We start from the raw sequence: 18,760 nt of genomic DNA on the forward strand, positions 1-18,760 counted from the left end.
TTTATTTTAAATCAAGATATTGGTTGAAAGGTAAGGTCCTTAATATGTTTAAAGAGGAAGAAGAAAATGTTATTTAGTTTATTTTAAAATATTAGCACTTTTTACATAGCCCACATATTTAAGAAACATAATTTTATTAAGTAATTTCTCCTTCATCCCAAAGTGATCTGAAGATCACAAAAACCTATTCCTCACTATGGAAAATGCAGAGCATATGGGTTTGGTGGGGGGGGGGCGGGTGTTGGTATTTAGTGTTTGAGTAAAATAAATACTGGTGTTAAAAATCAGAATAAATTGCAAATGTGGAATGAAATTATCTAGTTCAGAGCCTGGTGCATCATAGGTGCTGAATAAATGTTGAATAAATTAATAAATGAAAGATCACGATTTCCAGCTTTATCACATTTTGAAACCAAATTATTCCCTTTCTAAAATAAAACCTAATGATATTTTGTCTAAACTAAGAACATTCACGTCTCAAGAACCACATCACAAAGTTGTCTAACTATTGGGAAGTTACTATAGAAATGCCAGTGCATCTACCTATTAAATGTAACTGGGTCTACTTATGCACCACCTCACGTTGTTTAATCTCTGAATTAGATTGCAAAGGACAGAAATTCAAGGCCTTATATCATGCTATAAATACAGACAAGATCTACATACAGCTTGAATCAACACACATATCACCTTGAAAGAAAATTCAAGTACAGTTGATAAACCACATTAACACAATAATTAAAAACTACACATACACATACGTGGTGAAAGCAAATACTCAAAAAGTGAAGAGAAGCTGCTAGTGTCAGCAGCATCAACAGTCCCATGGTAGCCATCCTCCTTTCATCATGGTCAATTCATTAACAGGGGAGAAAAGACAGAAACTATGAGAAATGCAAACCATCTGCTCAATCCAGATGCAACAGCACATGCCTCTTATATCCAAAGCTTTTTACCAGAAACACAGATAAGATCTAATCCTCTCATAAAATCTCCAACAGAGGTATTCAGACACATTTGTATCACAAATAAAAACAATGCCAAAAATCATCATTAACTGAGACCTTTTAAATATCAGTCAAGACTTTTACCAGTGTACCAGAGTACACATTGATAAAACAATATTAAAACAGCATTAGAGAAAAACAGGGTTGGATTTCTATTAGCCTTATTCAGCTATTCCTTAAGTAAAATCAGGCTGAAAACATCTCACTCCTTAAATAGCAAGAACGTTTTAGTCAAGTCATCCTAGTTTTAAAAAGACATAAGATATTCCTTTAATATTATATATTTCAAGTAATGTGCATTTCTTAAAAGACTAAAAGCAAATATTCTTACCTTGAAATTGTGAATCTTTTCATATTTTGGAATTTGCTCGTTTTCTTTCAGAGTTGCTCTTCTAACAAGTGATGTCAACTGCGAATAAGCAAAGAGTTTCAGAGGTTGCCAGATTGTCACAGACGACTTTGGAGAACCCAGTTTCATTCCCAAGGCTGCTATCAATAAATCTTGCTGACGGCCCTCTTGTTTTGATTTGTGAACTGCAGCCCTATTAGTTTTCCTCCCCGACCAAGACTCTTTGGATGGCATTTTGGAATTCACAGGGAAAGAAAACCTATAGTGGTCTATGTCTGTCGATGATATCTATTCAGCTAACACATGAGCATTCTGCCAGGCAGCACAGAACCCTAACCTACAGAGAGCTGCAGAGAAACACCACGGAGAGGTGGAGGAGGAGGATGAAGCACTTCTTAAACAGAGGTCGACTAACCAGCAAATTCTTCTTTCTTCCTTTTTTTTCTTAAAGGGATCTATATTCTAGCTTCTAAAAACTTGAGTCTGAACAGAAATAAAAAGAGTCGATGCTAACATACAAAACACTCAGCATCCCTCTTTATCGCTTTTTAAAAGGCATGCAATTTTGACAAATGATACATTTCTAAAAGCTTTCTTCTCTATTCAAGATATTAATGTCCATTCTGAATGAAAGATGCCTACATACTGCCTGCAATCAGTTTCTAGCAACAGACACCCTGTGAAGCCCCTAGCAGGGAAGGTGGGGGGAAGGGAGGGATTTCACAAGGAAGGCTGCATTAGACTGGCCACCGTAAGAAAGGAGATAACCAATGAAAATCAAGCAACAGTATTTAAGTACTGTATTCCTAAACTCACTCTGTCTCTCTGTTTCTCCCTCCTCTCATGTAAGTTTCTTGCTGGCTCAAGGCAAAAAAAAAAAAAAAAAAAAATCAGTGGGAAGGTAATGAGAAATGAATGAGTCATGCATTATTGCAAAATGGAATTTTTTTAACCTATTAAAAGCAGAGGAAAATTAACACACATACAGCACTAGGTTTTATAAATAATGCAGCACAACTGCCAGGTAAATTATGAAAGGCTAATCTGTATCCTTTGCTCATTATGGACTGAGGTTAGCTAACCAAAACCCAATTTTATTAAAGACAAGGAAAAACTGGTGAGTATTTTGATGAAAAATAAAAGAAGTTTAACTAGGTATCATACTATTTTCATGCAGAACAAGGAGCATGCATATTACATTGCTAACAGCTTGGAGTGGTCAGTTTTGTCTCTGCATTATGAGTAATTTCGTTGTGGGCTACACTTACATAGAAGAAACCATTATTTTAATTCTCTAGTCTCAACATTTTTTTTTTATTCAGAGAGCTTGAGGCCAGGTCATAGTGGAAGCCAGTTGGGAATAATTCCTTATTTGCACAGATCTCAATTATAGTGTAACTACTTATAGGACTCAGATATTTTTTGTTTGCTGGTGTAGAAACGGGGTGGCTAGGTGAGGACTTGGCACAACTTGATTTAGGAGCAATACCTACATTTTTTCACTAAGGTGCTACAAGATGCTTACATTTCCCATTTTGGTTCCCTAAGTACCTCCTATTATCTGTTTCTCATGCTATAATAATTAAGTTAAACCAATTATGCCAATGTTACACTGTATTTAAAGCATCTAAAATTCTATGTATTTAAATGGATTCAGTATATTTGTAGTGTAAATACTTTAATCTCAGATTTCATAATCTATGGGGGGTATGCGCCTAGTGCATATTCTAGTTTAATTAGGGCATGAAGTGGTTCTTAAGCTATGCTAGACATTGAAAATAACAAATGATTGATTTTCTAAACATCCCTAAATTATTTTTGTTTACTTGAGTCTTTAGTCCCTTTTATTCTTCTAAAATTATGTCTAAGTAAATAAAAGGCAAAATTTATTTACATAGGAGTTTCAATTTCATGAGTTTATATACTTAGATAATTAATATGAGACAAAAAATGCTCCCATTGCAAGAAGAAATGCAATGGAAAAAGTCTCCTTGCCTAGCCTAAATTGCTTTTCAGATTGGACCTATTTTGTCACATGATGACTAAAAATATAAATGCCAACCGACTCTTTAGACATGTACAGCCTAAAGTGAAGTTTAACCAATTCTCAGTAGGAATCAGAAAAAACAGCTCCAAACGACAGTAAAATTTTTTCTTCAACAATATTTGATATCAAGTTACTAAGTTAAAGAAAACAATCACACATGTAACGAAAGTAGCATCTTTTTCTTGAGTATTTTTGATCAACATCCTATTTTATAGATCATTCCTGGTTCTATAGCTATAGTTACTAAAATTCAAGCATAAAAATATGATAGTTACCCAGAAAATTTATAGCTGGGTAAAAGTAAACATTTTGTCATTCAGAGGTAAGGTCTACTGTAGACTCTGCAGATTGTACTGTATTTCCTGAGTAATGTTCTATTTAGTCAATAAATTCTGGATTAACTGCAATCTGAGCAGCTACCTAGGGCAGTAAGGAGATAGATAGAAAACAACAGCTTAGGATGAAAACAGCTTTGGCTACTCTCAAATGGCTAAGGGTTTGGTCACTATTATGCCTTCAACATGGCAGTAACTGCACTTCTGCATTAATTTTGGTGAAGAACTTGTAAATAACAAAAATTGCTAACTCTAAAATTCAGAACCAATATAATCAATAGTCTGACATTCTAGACAAATGTGTATCACTCATGCTTACATTCTCTAGTAGATATCTGTCTACTTATAGAATCTATTAATTATGGCTATCACTTATTAATTATTGAGTACATATATTCCAGATACCCAACTAAGCACTTTATATATAGAATCCCACTGAATCCACAGATAAACGCTATGAGGCATAAATTATCTTAATTTCATAGTTGAGAGAGCTAAGGCCTACAGTTTACTTTCCAAAGTTGCACAGCTAGTAGGTGGTGGGGTTGGGCTCATAAACACTACACTATATCCACCCAGACGAGAAAATGAGAGGAAACCATGGAGTCTTCTCTCTGATTCTATTCAAGGTGGTTTCTCTAGTTACCTTCTTTCAATTTTGAGGAGTAGCAATAGATGGTAAGACAGACTAGCAGCAATGGATGGTAAGAAAAATGTAGTAACCAAGATCTTATGATCTCAAGTTTAGCATGTAGTAGGAAATGCAGACTTCAAGGCTCAATTCAAACACACCCTCCTACGTGATGGCTTTGATAATCTTCACCAATCAGAAGTGATCTCATCCACTTGTGAACCTCATAGTCTTTCACTGGTTCATTAGTTATGGGACTACCACATGCTACCTCATATCAGTTATCTGTGTAGCTGTTTAAATAGAATTAGGCTTTATGTATATTTCTACACACCTTGAATCTAGCATAGCAGCTTACACAAATAAAGGTTCAATATATATTTGGTTAAAAAATAAAACCAAATGAAGGCAGCTATTTTTATTGGGGGGCAGTGTGGTATAATGAAGAAAATATGATTTAAAATCAGAGAAACTGAAGTTTGAATACTGACCTTGGGAGTTCTGCTTTGTTTCTTGGTTACCTCATCTACATAATATGAATAATAATACCTGTCTCACAGGTTACTGGGAAGTTTAAAGAAATGACATACAAAAAAGACTATCTGCAGGGAGTAACCAATAAATGATAGGATTACAGGGGTGCTGAGTCCAATATTAGCTGTAGGTATATAGTGTAAGTATAAGACACAGGTCCCTGCCCTCAAGGAGTCTGTAATCTGCTTTAGGTCTATACGACATAAGCATGCCTGGAAACACTGCCCTTCCCATTGTGTTTTGTCTCTACCCAATTACCCATACTCTGGATCTAATCCTAATTTTTAAAAGGCATATAATGACATGTATGCCAGCTGAGGAAGCAGGGTAGGAGAGAAGTGGAAAGTGGCAAGAAAAGGAGATACTCAGTATTGTTAAGGATCCAGGAACACTGTTGATGCTTCCCAAGGCTGTCTTATCTATTGTTCCCACAGCCATCCTGGGAAGTATGTTGCATAATGGTCACTTTATAGATGAGGAAACTGGGGCTCACAGAGTGAGTTGCTCAAGGTCACACAGGATGTGGAGGTCTGAGTTCAGAATCCCCATCTTTTGTCTTCAAAGCCTGACAGCTCTTTCTGCTACCTTATGAGAGTAGTATATAAACATAAGGTGTTAGGCATATAGCACCTCTCATATTCTGGCTCTATAAAACAGAAGAAATAGTTTAACTGGGTGGGAACCTAAACTGGTTGGGCACATATCTTACAAGGTCATTCTTGATAGAAACATTAACAGTATCTAGCTTGTTATTTTGACTGGGAATCTTGGACCTGTTGTGGGACCTGATCCTGCCCATCCTTTTTTTTTGAGACAAGGTCTCACTCTGTTGCCCAGACTGGAGTGAAGTGGTGTGACCACAGCTCACTGCAGCCTCAACCTCCTGGGCTCCATTGATCCTCCCCTCCCACCTCAGCCTCCTGAGTAGCAGGGACTAGAGGCACATGCCACTACACCCAGATAATTCTTGTATTTTTTTTCTAGAGATGGAGTTTCTCCATGTTACCCAGGCTGGTCTGGAACTCCTGGGCTCAAGTGATTCACTGGCCTCAGCCTCCCAAAGTGCTGGGATTATAGGCGTGAGCCATCACACCCAGTGATCCTGCCCATCTTGACACAGATATCAATTCTGTAGGTTCATCTGAATGAGGCCTGGAAAATGGGATGGGGAATGAGCAGATTCCACAATCCTCTGTTTCTACCTTTGTCCATACTATCTCCAATACAGAGAGGAGGACTATAAAAACGGCAAGGAGGAAGTCCTAGACAGAACAATCAGACAAGAGAAATAAAAGGCATCCAAATAGGAAAAGAAGAAGTCAAACTATTTCTCTTCATTGACAATATGATTCTATATTTAGGAAACCTTAAATTAGACTCTGGCAACAGGCTATCAGAACTGATAAATGATTTTAGGAAGGTTTCAGTTTACAAAATCAATGTACAAAAATCAGTAGCATTTCTATACACCAATAATGTCCATGCTGAGAGTCAAATCAAGAACATAATCCCATCTGGGCACAGTGGCTCACACCTGTAATCCCAGCACTTTGGAAGGCTGAGGTGGTAGGATCACTTGAGGTCAGGAGTTTGAGACCAGCCTGGCCAACATGATGAAACCCCTTTTTTTTCCTCTACTAAAAAAAAAAAATACAAAAATTAGCCGGGCGTGGTGGTAGGCACCTGTAACCTCAGCTACTTGGGAGGCTGAGGCAGGAGAATCACTTGAACCTGGGAGGTGGTGGTTGCAGTGAGCTGAGATTGCACCACAGGACTCCAGCTTGGGCGACAGAGATTCTGTCTCAAAAAAACAAAACAAAACCAATAACGAAAACATAATCCCATTTAAAGTAGCCACAAAGAAAATAAAATACCTGGGGATATGGCTAACCAAGGAGGTGAAAGATCTCTACAAGGAGAACTACAAAACATTGCTGAAAGAAATCAAAGATGACACAAATAAATGGAAAAACATCACATGCTTATAGATTGGAAGAATCAATTCATAAAAATGGCCATAATGCCCAAAGCAATTTATAGATTCAACACTATTCCTGTCAAATTACCAACATCACTCTTCACCAGAATTAGAAAAACCTATTCTAAAATTCATATGGAACCAAAAAAGAGCCTGGCTAGACAAAGCAATCCTAAGCAAAAAGAACAAAGCTGGAGGTATCACACTACCTGACTTCAAACTAAGTTATAAGGCTATAGTAACCAAGACAGCAAGGTACTGGTACGAAAACAGACACACAGACCAATGGAAGAGAGCAGAATACCAAGAAATAAAGCCTCACACTTAAAACAATCTGATCTTCGACAAGGCTGACAAAAATAAGCAATGGAGGAAGGACTCCCTAAGAAACAAGTAACGGGAAAAGGATTCAATAAATAGTGCTGGGATAACTGGCTAGTCATATGCAGAAGAATGAAAATTGGATCCTTACCTTTCACCATATACAAAACTTAACTCAACATGGATTAAAGATTTAAAGACCTCAAACTATAAAAATCCTAGAGGAGAACCTAGGAAATACCCTTTTTCGTATCAACTTTGGGAAAGAATTTTTGTGTAATTCCTAAAAGCAACTGCAACAAAAACAAAAATTGACAAGTGGGCCTAATTCAACCAAAGAGCTTGTGCACAGCAAAAGAAACTATCAATAGAGTAAACAGACAACTTACAGAATGGGAGAAAATATTTGCAAACTATGCACCCGGCAAAGGTCAAATAACTAAAGTCTATAACAATCTATAACAAACTTAAATCAACAAGCAAAAAACAACCCCAATAAAAAATGGGCAAAGGACATGAACAAACACTTCTCAAAGGAAGACATATAAATGGCTGACAAACATATGAAAAAATGCTCATCATCACTAATCATCAGAGAAATGCAAATCAAAACCAAAATGAGATACCATCTCACACCAGTCAGAAATGCTATTATTAAAAAAGTCTAACAGATGCTGGTGAGGCTGTGGAGAAAAGAGAACACTTATACAATGTTGGTGGGAATATAAATTAGTTCAGCCACTGTGGAAAGCAGTTTGGGGATTTCACAAATAATTTAAAACAGAACTACCATTCGACCCAGCAATCCCACTACTAGGTATATACCCAAAGGAAAATAGATCATTATACCCAAAAGACACATGCACTTGCATGTTCATCACAACACTATTCACAATAGCAAAGAGATGGAATCAACCCAGGTGCCCATCAATGGTGGACTGGATAAAGAAAATGTGGTACATACACACTATAGTATACTATGCAGTCATTAAAAAAAAATCATGTCCTTTGCAGCAACATGGACAGAGCTGGAGGCTATAATCCTAAACAGATGAATGCAGGAACAGAAACCCAAATAATGCATGTTCTCACTTACATGCAGGAGTTAAATGCTGAGCATGCACGAACATAAACTTGGGAACAATAGATACTGTGAGCTACTAGAAGGGAGAGGGTGGGATGCATCTAAAAACTATCTATTGGGTACTATGTTCACTACCTGAGTGCAATATACCCATGTCACAAACCTGCACATGTACGCCCTGTATCTACAATTAAAGTTGAGTGAAAAAATAAATAAAAATTTAAAGTACTGTTAATACTTCAGAAAATATGATCAAATTTTCATAGCAGATCTTTGCATTTTACAATAGTGTTTAAAATACTATATTCTATTTTTCTCATTTTAATACTGTCTTGTGATTATAATTACAATGATCAATTTTACTCAGTGCCAACCTGAGAACCACTTTTCACCTGTTTGTGAAGAGACATGGATTTTAAGCCACAATGTACATTGCCTATGTCACTGAAAAGAAAAAAAAAAAAAAAACGTAAGCGGTGGGGTAGAGGAGCAGTGTGAGGGATAAGAAATAGAAGGTGAATGAAATAGGTGACCTTGAATAGGAACACATTCACTGTTTTTCAAATAAATTCCCACTGATCTTACTACCCTGTTGTTTGTCCAATAAACAAAAATCCACAAATACTGGATTTGCATTGAGCTAGCGTCTCATTTTCACCAAGTGTGGTAAAATAGGAAACTCAAGGGCTCTGGAGCCAGACAAAAGTGCTAACCTTAACTCTGTCATTTATTGGCTGTGACACCTCCTTGGTCAAGTAACTGATTTATTTCTGTCTTTGTTTCTTTATATGTAAAATGAATTGAAAATACTTATGGTATAGAATTATTAGGAATCAAATGAGATACTATGTGGGAAGCATTTTTGCATTATTTCTGGCACAGAAAGGAAATCAATAAATGGAAGTTTGCCTCCCTTTCCTTGTGTCAAAGGACCTACATTTCCAAGATCAGAGTTAGCATAATTTGTGACTATGATATGGATTAAAGACCTACGGCCATTGTTCTATGCAATGTGAGCTCAGGTCAAATTATAACCAATAATTTAGGGACACATTATAAGCATCACTGTTATGCAATTTTTACTTTACCTTATTTCTGGCAATTTCATAATTAAAAGAACATCCATGCTGAAACTCAGCAATCCCATCAAATCCTGCTTATAGGAAAGGGTCTTATCAATTCACACTAAAGTACAAATGACCAATTATACTCTTTTCCACAAATATCTAGTTTTTAATGTGGAATCAAGACTTAAGCCAAAGAAATAATTCTCCAACTAATAAATGTCAGGACTTATAGTAAGAATGTTCTCTAGGACATTGGAAGGACCTCATGTAACACAAAAAGCCATCTCCTTTGTAACATCAAGGTGATACCATAGAATCATTAGCACAATGCTCCAGTTATCAAAGTTAAGTCAACAATCCATCCAAAAAGCACCACAGAGAAATGTTCTAGCTGGCATGACCCTTACGATTGGGAAGGTGCTGAGTAACTGGATTAACTCTTAGGTAATATGAGTTTCTTGTTCAGGTTTAGTGAAATCCTGCAATTTCTATAAAATGTTAAAATGAGGCACAAACAACACAGCTTTCCTGAAACCTCCAATATCAAGTTATAACATAAACTTTATGGATTCAAGCAAATTCAACTCACCTTAGATATACAGATTATTCTTACCTTCATACCCTGAATTATAATATGTAACCTATTTTTTCTCCATTAGAGCTAAGAGTGGAATATATTCCAAGGTACTTAACAATAATATGTCAGCTTCCATCAATTAACTGACAATTGCATAACACTGTACTAGTAAATGCTTTACATGTATGATATAGTTTGGTTGTCAAAACAACCAGTAAGGTAGTTATTATAATTCTCATTTTATAGATGAGAATTGTATACTTAGACTTAAAGACCTTTAAGAATTGTATACTTTAAAGACTTAAAGAAACACTATTATAGATGAAGAAACAAAAGCTCAGATAAATTAAGTATCTTGCTGAAGGTCACCTAACTAGTACATGATGAAAAGTAAGACTTGAACCCATGTATATTTGACTTCAAATTGTCTCTCTCTAGACTACCCTGCCTCTCTTATTATCTATTGTTAACATGCCATTTTGAAAGGTTGCCATTTGAATAAATTTCTGGAGCATTTATATTCCAGTGCCTCTCAGATCAATAGGCCTTTTACTACTGCTATATTTGAATTTATAGTGACTACCAGATTCAACAATCAAGCAAAATTTTCAAATGTATTTTAAGTCAAACATTAGAGACTTCTGTATCAGAACTCTATAAATTCCTTAAATTATGTTGGGATAAATAAATTTTTATATTACACAGAAAACTCTTAACATTATGCTAGGACTCAATTTTTATGCTACTGGCAGCAATCACATCATAATTCCTAACTCAGTCTTCATTACATAGCTCCTCTAGCATTAACATAATATCCATCTAAACAGATAACAATAAGGCACATCAGTGCATTCATTTCGGTATATAATAAATTTAAATCACACTATACTAACACTGCCACTACCAAATGTTGTATACTCTCTGACCGATTCACCTGCTCCCTGATCGATTCACATGCAATAATATTTAAACATAAGACATTTGAAAACAATGCAAACAAAAAAGGATAGCCCTTGCATTCCTCTTTCAAGAAACAATAGAAATGTGAGAAATTCTCCAAGCACCAGCTGTGAAGGGAGCTTTTTCACACTACATGAAGAACACTATGCCCAAGGAGGAGGGGGTGGAATGGCACACAGCCTGGCTTCCAAGCCTTGTTCTTACTGCTATTAGACAAACCACTTAGCTTTTCTAAGTCTCAGGCCTGGGGACTAGATGAGCTCTATGGTCTTCTCTATATTTTTAATAGAAATTCAAAAGGAAAGAAAAGGTTCATACTCATTTAGCACACAAGTATGTGCTGAAAGATTGGGGGATGTCTATGAGGGAAAGGCCTGCTGGCTATATCAAGTGGGTCTTCAGAAGGTAGCTCTGGCAAATTTACAATGGGCTTTTGGCTGATACCCAATCAAGCAGGCTCAGAATTGGAGTTTGTCAGCACTATTTCTTAAGGGGAGACAAAAAATACCAAGCTCATGAAACTCATAGGTAAATCAGAATGGCACTTGTCTAGTTTATAACAAAATATAATCAGATACAGGTTTTTTTTTTGTTTTTTTTTTTTTTTTGAGACAGAGTCTCGCTCTGTCGCCCAGGCTGGAGTGCAGTGGCGCAATCTCGGCTCACTGCAAGCTCCGCCTCCCGGGTTCACGCCTTTCTCCTGCCTCAGCCTCTCCGAGTAGCTGGGACTACAGGCCCCCGCCACCGCGCCCGGCTAATTTTTTGTATTTTTAGTAGAGACGGGGTTTCACCGTGGTCTCAATCTCCTGACCTCGTGATCCACCCGCCTCGGCCTCCCAAAGTGCTAGGATTACAGGCGTGAGCCACTGCACCTGGCCCAGATACAGTTATTAATATCATAAAGTAGTGACCAACATGCTGTTTTTGGTAGCACACCTACACTGCAAACAAAAAATAATTAGGAAGTTGATGGGAATGGAATTGGAGCAAGTAGAGTGAGATAAATTGAATACTTAATGTGTAGAGTTAGAACAACCTTTACAATTAGGATGGCCTTGCTGATGGACTAGAATACTCAGCGTCCATTTCGTGGGTCTCCCCTCACTTTAGGTCTCTGCTTGAATTGGCATAATCAACTTCTGGCTATTTCAGTCTCCTCTTTAAATTATTTCTTTATGATTTTACATATCATTGCTCAGATATCTTAGGTGATCTTAAAGTTAATTCATAAGATACAGTCTTATTTTTTCACTTATAAATTATTGGAGGGCGGCAGATTGTGGTCCTGATGTATTGGCAACAACCTATACAATAAACGGAAGATGTCCTTATTCTGAATTATGTAACAATATATAAATATAAACAAAATTACATAAGAATAAAATGTTCTAACACTATCTAATGTTTGGTTACCAGGAGTGATGGTTGTATAACAACATTCTTCCTTGGCTCTTCCTAATCAAAAGCTGAAACTGGGCTTCATGAGAAGGTCCTCTTGATCTTCCTCCCAACCCCCATGAATCTGAGGGGATACTTGGGGAAATGTGTCATTACATTTTTATTTTTGTCAATTTTTACCCAATTTTTGATACCTATTACCTGCAAGACTTAAAGAAACACTATTATTGTTCTGTAGCAATAGAGAAGGTGAAATCAGAGGTCTAACACTTTGTCAACAATGAGGAACTTTAAATCTAGTACAAAATTCTTGAATCATAAACATTTTCACTTTTTCAAAAAGTTTTTGGATATAATATACATATAAAAAATACAACTAAAAGGCAGACTCAGATTGATATTATTAGGAGGGTTTTCAGATTTTAAACTGCTATATGAGGTTATTTCAAGTTATTGCATCTCAGCGAACACTCTATACTCACTAATTTAATGGAGGCAATCTAGTATATCAAAACAAAAGCTAAGTGTTATATTTTTAGTTTTCTCATTCCTTTAGTGACTTCTGTTGATTAGGCTAGGATGAAGCCTAAGTGATTTGGTTATTTTAAAAAAGGCCTGTTACAGACTTCTTTAAACTTCAGTTAGAAAAGCTAATTTCCTTTATATGACAAAAATAAACCACGGTTTGATTAGAATATGTCAATTGTAATTTATTTAAAATATTCATTTTAAGTCTCAATAGAGATATATATTGATTCATGGTATAAAGCAGAGTTGTGATGTTCAAACATACTTTTGAAAATTTGCTTTTATTTTGAAAATGGCAACAGTGGCCTGAAGACAAAAGATTTAACGTTCATAAACAATTACCCTGGGAAGAAGTACAAGCATGGGCATAATTCACAGATATGTTAATTGTCCACTGTATTGCCATACATTTAATTTTCTTTGTAATGACTCTGCTATACTTATTGCACGTTTTATAAGATAATGATGTTTGAAAAGTAAAAGTAGCTTGCTTTTGGGCATTTTCTAAAACAAACTTTTTTTTTTTTTTTTTTGAGACAGAGTCTCGCTCTGTTGCCCAGGCTGGAGTGCAGTGGCGCAATCTCGGCTCACCGCAAGCTCCGCCTCCCGGGTTCACGCCTTTCTCCTGCCTCAGCCTCTCCAAGTAGCTGACACTACCGGCGCCCGCCACCACGCCCGGCTAATTTTTTGTATTTTTAGTAGAGACAGGGTTTCACCGTGGTCTCGATCTCCTGACCTCGTGATCCGCCTGCCTCGGCCTCCCAAAGTGCTGGGATTACAAGCGTGAGCCACCATGCCCAGCCTAAAACAAACTTTTTATATCATGCCCATAGCATTTCATTTATGAAATTCCTGTTGGTTCAAAGGATCCTAATAAAACGAATAGAAAACAACCCCTAACTTATATGCTCTTCATATAAGAGATAGTCATTAGGTTCTTATTTTTATACAGACTGTGTCCCATATGGAACTCAGTATCTTAAGAGTGATTTGAGGCATCTGTACAAGGTCCACATGTGGTCAGTATGTTAGAAAGGAAGACACAGTCAGACTGCAACAAGTGGCACTTGTGAGGAAGGAGAAAAGATTAAAGGATGATTTAATATCTTTCAGTGACATTTTAATGGACTGAGAAAAATCTACCACGCTGATTTCCTCCTCCATACACACACACACACACACACCAAACAACAAAAAAAAAAGGTTAAAGTAAGATAGCAATTGAAGATTTTAGGTTGATAAGGTCAAATGTTATTGGAGGCTATCTGGCCAGCTGAGACTGGTGCATTACTACCTTGCCCACTAAAATGCCCCTAATAGCAACCAACAGCGACTAGGGATGTGCACAGATCCAGGAGTGGCCCTCAAAACTCCTCAGAATGTACCTAAGCTTGTTTAATATAAAAATATTTTCAGTCCATTACTACTGAGTAAAACTAATGCTCTAAGAAGATATGTCATATTCACCTTTAGGTTTAGCATATCCTTGACAACTAGCAGGAAAAACATAGTTACAGGAGAACAGGCTTGGGTGCCCAAAGGAGGACTTAGAAACCTCTTCCAGGCCAAGGCCTGATTCTATAACCAGGTGGCATATCAAGAAGTAATCTGTGAGGTAACTGGTTTAATAATCTGGTACTAATTCTACTTTACAATAATTTTAATTACTGTAGTCTTCTGCCAATCTGGCTAAAAAGAAATCCAGGCACACTTTTACACTGTCCCCAAATCGGTAGCACTTACAACTTTACATTCCACAAAGTGATTTGTCATATATACTATTTCACTGTAACTTCCTATTCTTGTTTTTCAAAAGGGAAATTCACTGATGTTAAGGTGTTTGTTCAGGGCAGATAGTAAGCAAAGCAGCCAAGATGGAAACCAGGCCTTCTGACTTGCCTATCCTCTCTCTACTCTACTATGCTTGCCTGAGACCTTGGGATATAACAGGCTGACTCTTAACCCTAAGTAAGGCTCAGCTGTCACAAAGACCCAGAATCATCAGCAAACAGAAACATTCGCAACTAAAAATGACCACTCTTAATTCAGTTCTAAGCCTGACAATTGGTTTACAACATACAGAGAAGTAAGGTCAGCCTTGGTGATTAACTTCAGCATTAAAAAAAAACTTTTCCATTATTTTGATGGTGGGGGATAGGAGGTAAAGTGATATGTTGATCTCATTTAGATACATGCAGTTTTTTGTCAGATAATATATCAGGGCTTCAAAGAGAGTTACTGAGTAGCATGCCTTTTTGTTTTTGTTAATTTTGCACTGGCTTTTCCTGATCTTTAAATAAAAACATATCAACAGAACTACCTCCAAACCAATGAAATGAGAGCGTAGTCTCTTGAGCAACTAATTAAACTGTTTTTAGAAATAGCTAATTAAGCTTTCCATTAAAATCCACCAAATAGACATACATAATTTACAAGGTGGAAAGCCATTTCAATCTCATGGGGAAAATAATTAAACAAGTCTTAAATTTATAACAGAGACTGCAGATTGGCTAATTCAGTGAGTAATTATAGAATTAGGATGTATTTTGTCTTTAAAAGAATATAATGTAAAAAAATAAAAATTTTTGGGTGCTAGACATGTGGCCAAAGTGTAAAAACTTTATAAAACCCACAAATTCATTAAATGAAACTACTGAAATGCTCAAAGTATATATGTACAATACTAAGTGCTCATAAATAGTTTTCACTCAACATACATTTTATTGCGTATCTACTATATGCTAGGCACTAATGAAACTAGCTTCATACCAGAGACTAGGGTGGTATACTATTTTACAAGGATCAAATATTAAATACATATTTAATAAATAAATTATAATTGAGATAAGTGCTGCATGAATGATGTATTTTCGCACCCTATTTTTGTCCCATAATCACATTTTCTAACGAAAGTTGAATTTGTCCATGAAATCTATGACCATGCCCTCCTTCCAAACTGCTCCCTCCTCTCACAGGCTTTCTGACACTCTCACAGGTGACTTCTACACCTCTCTCCATCCCAGATTTCTCACTGTTTCCAATATGGATGTGCTTTTAAAGTCCTCTGAAGTCCAAACCACAGGGTAGTTTGTGACCATCTCATACGGTCCTTTTATCAGAAATAATACAGAAAGGGAGCTGCAGTTTATAAACTCTCCTCCTCAATCTGCCTAATCCCTCCTTCCATAAAGCGTTTAAAAAATTAAATTGTTCTAAATTTAAAAATTTAAAATTTTTAAAATTCAATGTTAAGTGGTTAAAAGCTTGGCTCTTGAGTAAAGACTAGCTATAAAAGAATCTTAGCTCCATTTACTAGTTATGGGATCTTAGATAAGTCTCAGTTTATTTGTAAAACTGGAATGAAGATAGTACCTATACTTCATGGGGACTGGAAGGATGAGATAATGTAGGTAGAATGTATGGAATATACATAAGGCATATATTTTTAGTACCCAGCATGCAGAGAGCTCTCAAAACTCTCAAAGACTATGTGGTGATGCTGATGTTGATACTGTTACCATCATTAGCATCAGTCTTATAGCTTAACACAAGACTTGGACAAAGTAGATGCTAAATAAATGTTAAAAGAATGAGCAAAATTCATGGCACATTCGTAAGCCTCACTGAATTCTTCAGACTCATAGATGAGTGCCTGTCTGAATGATTTCAGTCTTCTGCCCTTATACTGTCAGAATAGATTTAATACAAAGAAATGTATAAATGTTTTGTCTTTTATCTAGGTTATTCAAAAAGTAATGGCAGGTCAGAGGTGCTAAGAAGAATGGCATTTTAAATATTGTTTCTTCATTTGGCAGTCAAAATATATGCAGAGTATGAACTAAAAACATGTTAGAGAGAAAATTTTGATAACATAGGTATCTTAGCAACATAGCTGACTAAAGGAGACACTGAATTGAAAACAATTGTTGTGCTGAGAGAACATGTGCCACCTGAAATAAGAAGGATGTTTAGGATTCATGAACTGTAGTTTTCTATTCCACAGGTTGTTGAATCATTGTGGTTTAAACTAATCTTCAGGACCAAAACAACTATTACTGGAGGAATAATGTAAAGTGCCATGAACATTTTTGGATAAATAAAAACCCTCTGCAATAAATTCCAAGAAAATATTAGAAGGAAAAGGGAATTTAGGTAGTATCTATCATTAGGAAGCCTAAAGTCTGATCACTTTTCCTTCTATGAACTCAAACCCATAACTTGCTATAAAATTACAAAATGAAGTTATTTTCATTATTTTAAAATGCATGTCTTAATAATAGAGACATGAAAATAAGAAGTATATTGTTTTTTAAAAAAAACTTGTCTAAAATATCTCCTCCTGCAGGATCAGCTGTAGAAAGGTTCTTAGAGGGTATACTTTTGTTACGTTTTCACTGTCAAAATATCAAACCATGTCCTCAGTTGAATAATGTTTCTTTGTTGGTTTCATTTTTCAGGGTCTTTGAGATACTAGGTATAGAATTTAATACATTATGTTATACCAACGATACTTTTTTTTTTTTTTTTTTTTGAGACGGGGTCTTGCTCTGTTGCCAGGCTGGAGTGCAGTGGCGCAATCTCGGCTCACTGCAACTTCCACCTCCCGGGTTCAAGCAATTCTCCTGCCTCAGCCTCCCGAGTAGCTGGGACTGCAGGCACACGCCACCATGCTCAGCTAATTTTTGTATTTTTATAGAGACGGGGTTTTACCATGTTGGTCAGGATGGTCTCAATCTCCTAACCTCGTGATCCACCTGCTTCAGCCTCCCAAAGTGCTGGGATTACTGGCGTGAGCCACCACGCCTGGCCATGATACTGTTTTTAATGAACAATAGCATATTAAATTAGTTACTGTAGGCTTTTTGTTTGTTTTCATTGTCTCTCCTCCTGTAGCTTACATTAAATTTAGAGTTTTACACTTCCACATTTGAAAACCTCTCCAAAAGAGAAAGTTAGGTTCACATCACATGATATGAAAGGTATTTCTGGGTTCCCTTTAGAGATGGTTGTCTTGAGGAAAAGTATTCTTTGTTTTAGTAGTAAGCTGAGCTAGCACCTTTCCCCACAGAAGTACCATTTTTTTACTGGAAAGAATGAGTAAAACAAATTTTGGTTGTTCAGGCTTGGGTGTTTGGCATTTTCTATAAAATGAATGAAGTGCTTTGGCTACCTCAAGGAAACAACTGACAGTCAATGATAAAATTAAAACTTTCAGGTAAAATTAGAATTTTGGAAAATTTGTATCTGCCACCCTATACTTGACAGCTTCCTACTACTTCAATGAGTTATCTGGTAAGATCAACGATGATACTAACAAATGTGACTTTTTGATATTGTATAAAATATGTCAACATTTGGAAGACCTACCTAACTCAGTGAACCAATATTTTACAAGTGATCAATGCATGATGTTTCAAAATCATGCACAGTTTGAAAGATCCATCTGAAGTTCAATAGACCAATGGGTTTCAGTGTAACAGAGTAAAAAATGGCTATTAATAAGGTTTCAGACTCCACATTACAAGTAACCTTTAAGAAATTACTACTTGTCCAGTTTGGTATTACCACAGACTGAACACAGAAGCATTTATGAGAACCCAGTTTCATTTCCTTAAAATTAAGCCATACATTTAAGAGATTCACAGAAATGTAAAACCCTGCCACTCTTCTAAATTTTTTTGTTTCAAAAATTGGTTACTTAATAATATTGTTAACATGTAATTTTTATCGTTTCTTAAAGATATTTTATAAAATCTATTTTAATTTCCAATATAGTAAATATCAATAGATATAATCCACATAAACAAAACCTCTTCAAGGTCTTCAGTAATTTTTAAAGTGTAAAGGGATCCTGACTCCAAAAATCTTCAGAACCACATATCTAATCTATCAGTTGTAACTTTTACTGAGCAACGGAACCACACATGTGATATAGATGTGTAGA

The 18,760-nt window shown here is 36.1% G+C and overlaps 1 protein-coding gene across 2 annotated transcripts in view; it reads right to left on the bottom strand.

Moving 5' to 3' along the window:
- Window positions 1–18,760, bottom strand: part of CHN1 (chimerin 1) — a 210,122-nt gene that overhangs the window by 45,926 nt on the left and 145,436 nt on the right. For both annotated transcript variants that reach the window (XM_030803419.1, XM_030803420.1), the window contains one exon: window positions 1,339–1,416. In XM_030803419.1, the coding sequence (XP_030659279.1) occupies window positions 1,339–1,416 (78 nt within the window). The remainder of the gene's footprint in view (window positions 1–1,338; window positions 1,417–18,760) is intronic.

Source organism: Nomascus leucogenys, chromosome 22a, assembly GCF_006542625.1.
Source record: "Nomascus leucogenys isolate Asia chromosome 22a, Asia_NLE_v1, whole genome shotgun sequence".
In the NCBI taxonomy this organism is placed as follows: Eukaryota; Metazoa; Chordata; class Mammalia; order Primates; family Hylobatidae; genus Nomascus; species Nomascus leucogenys.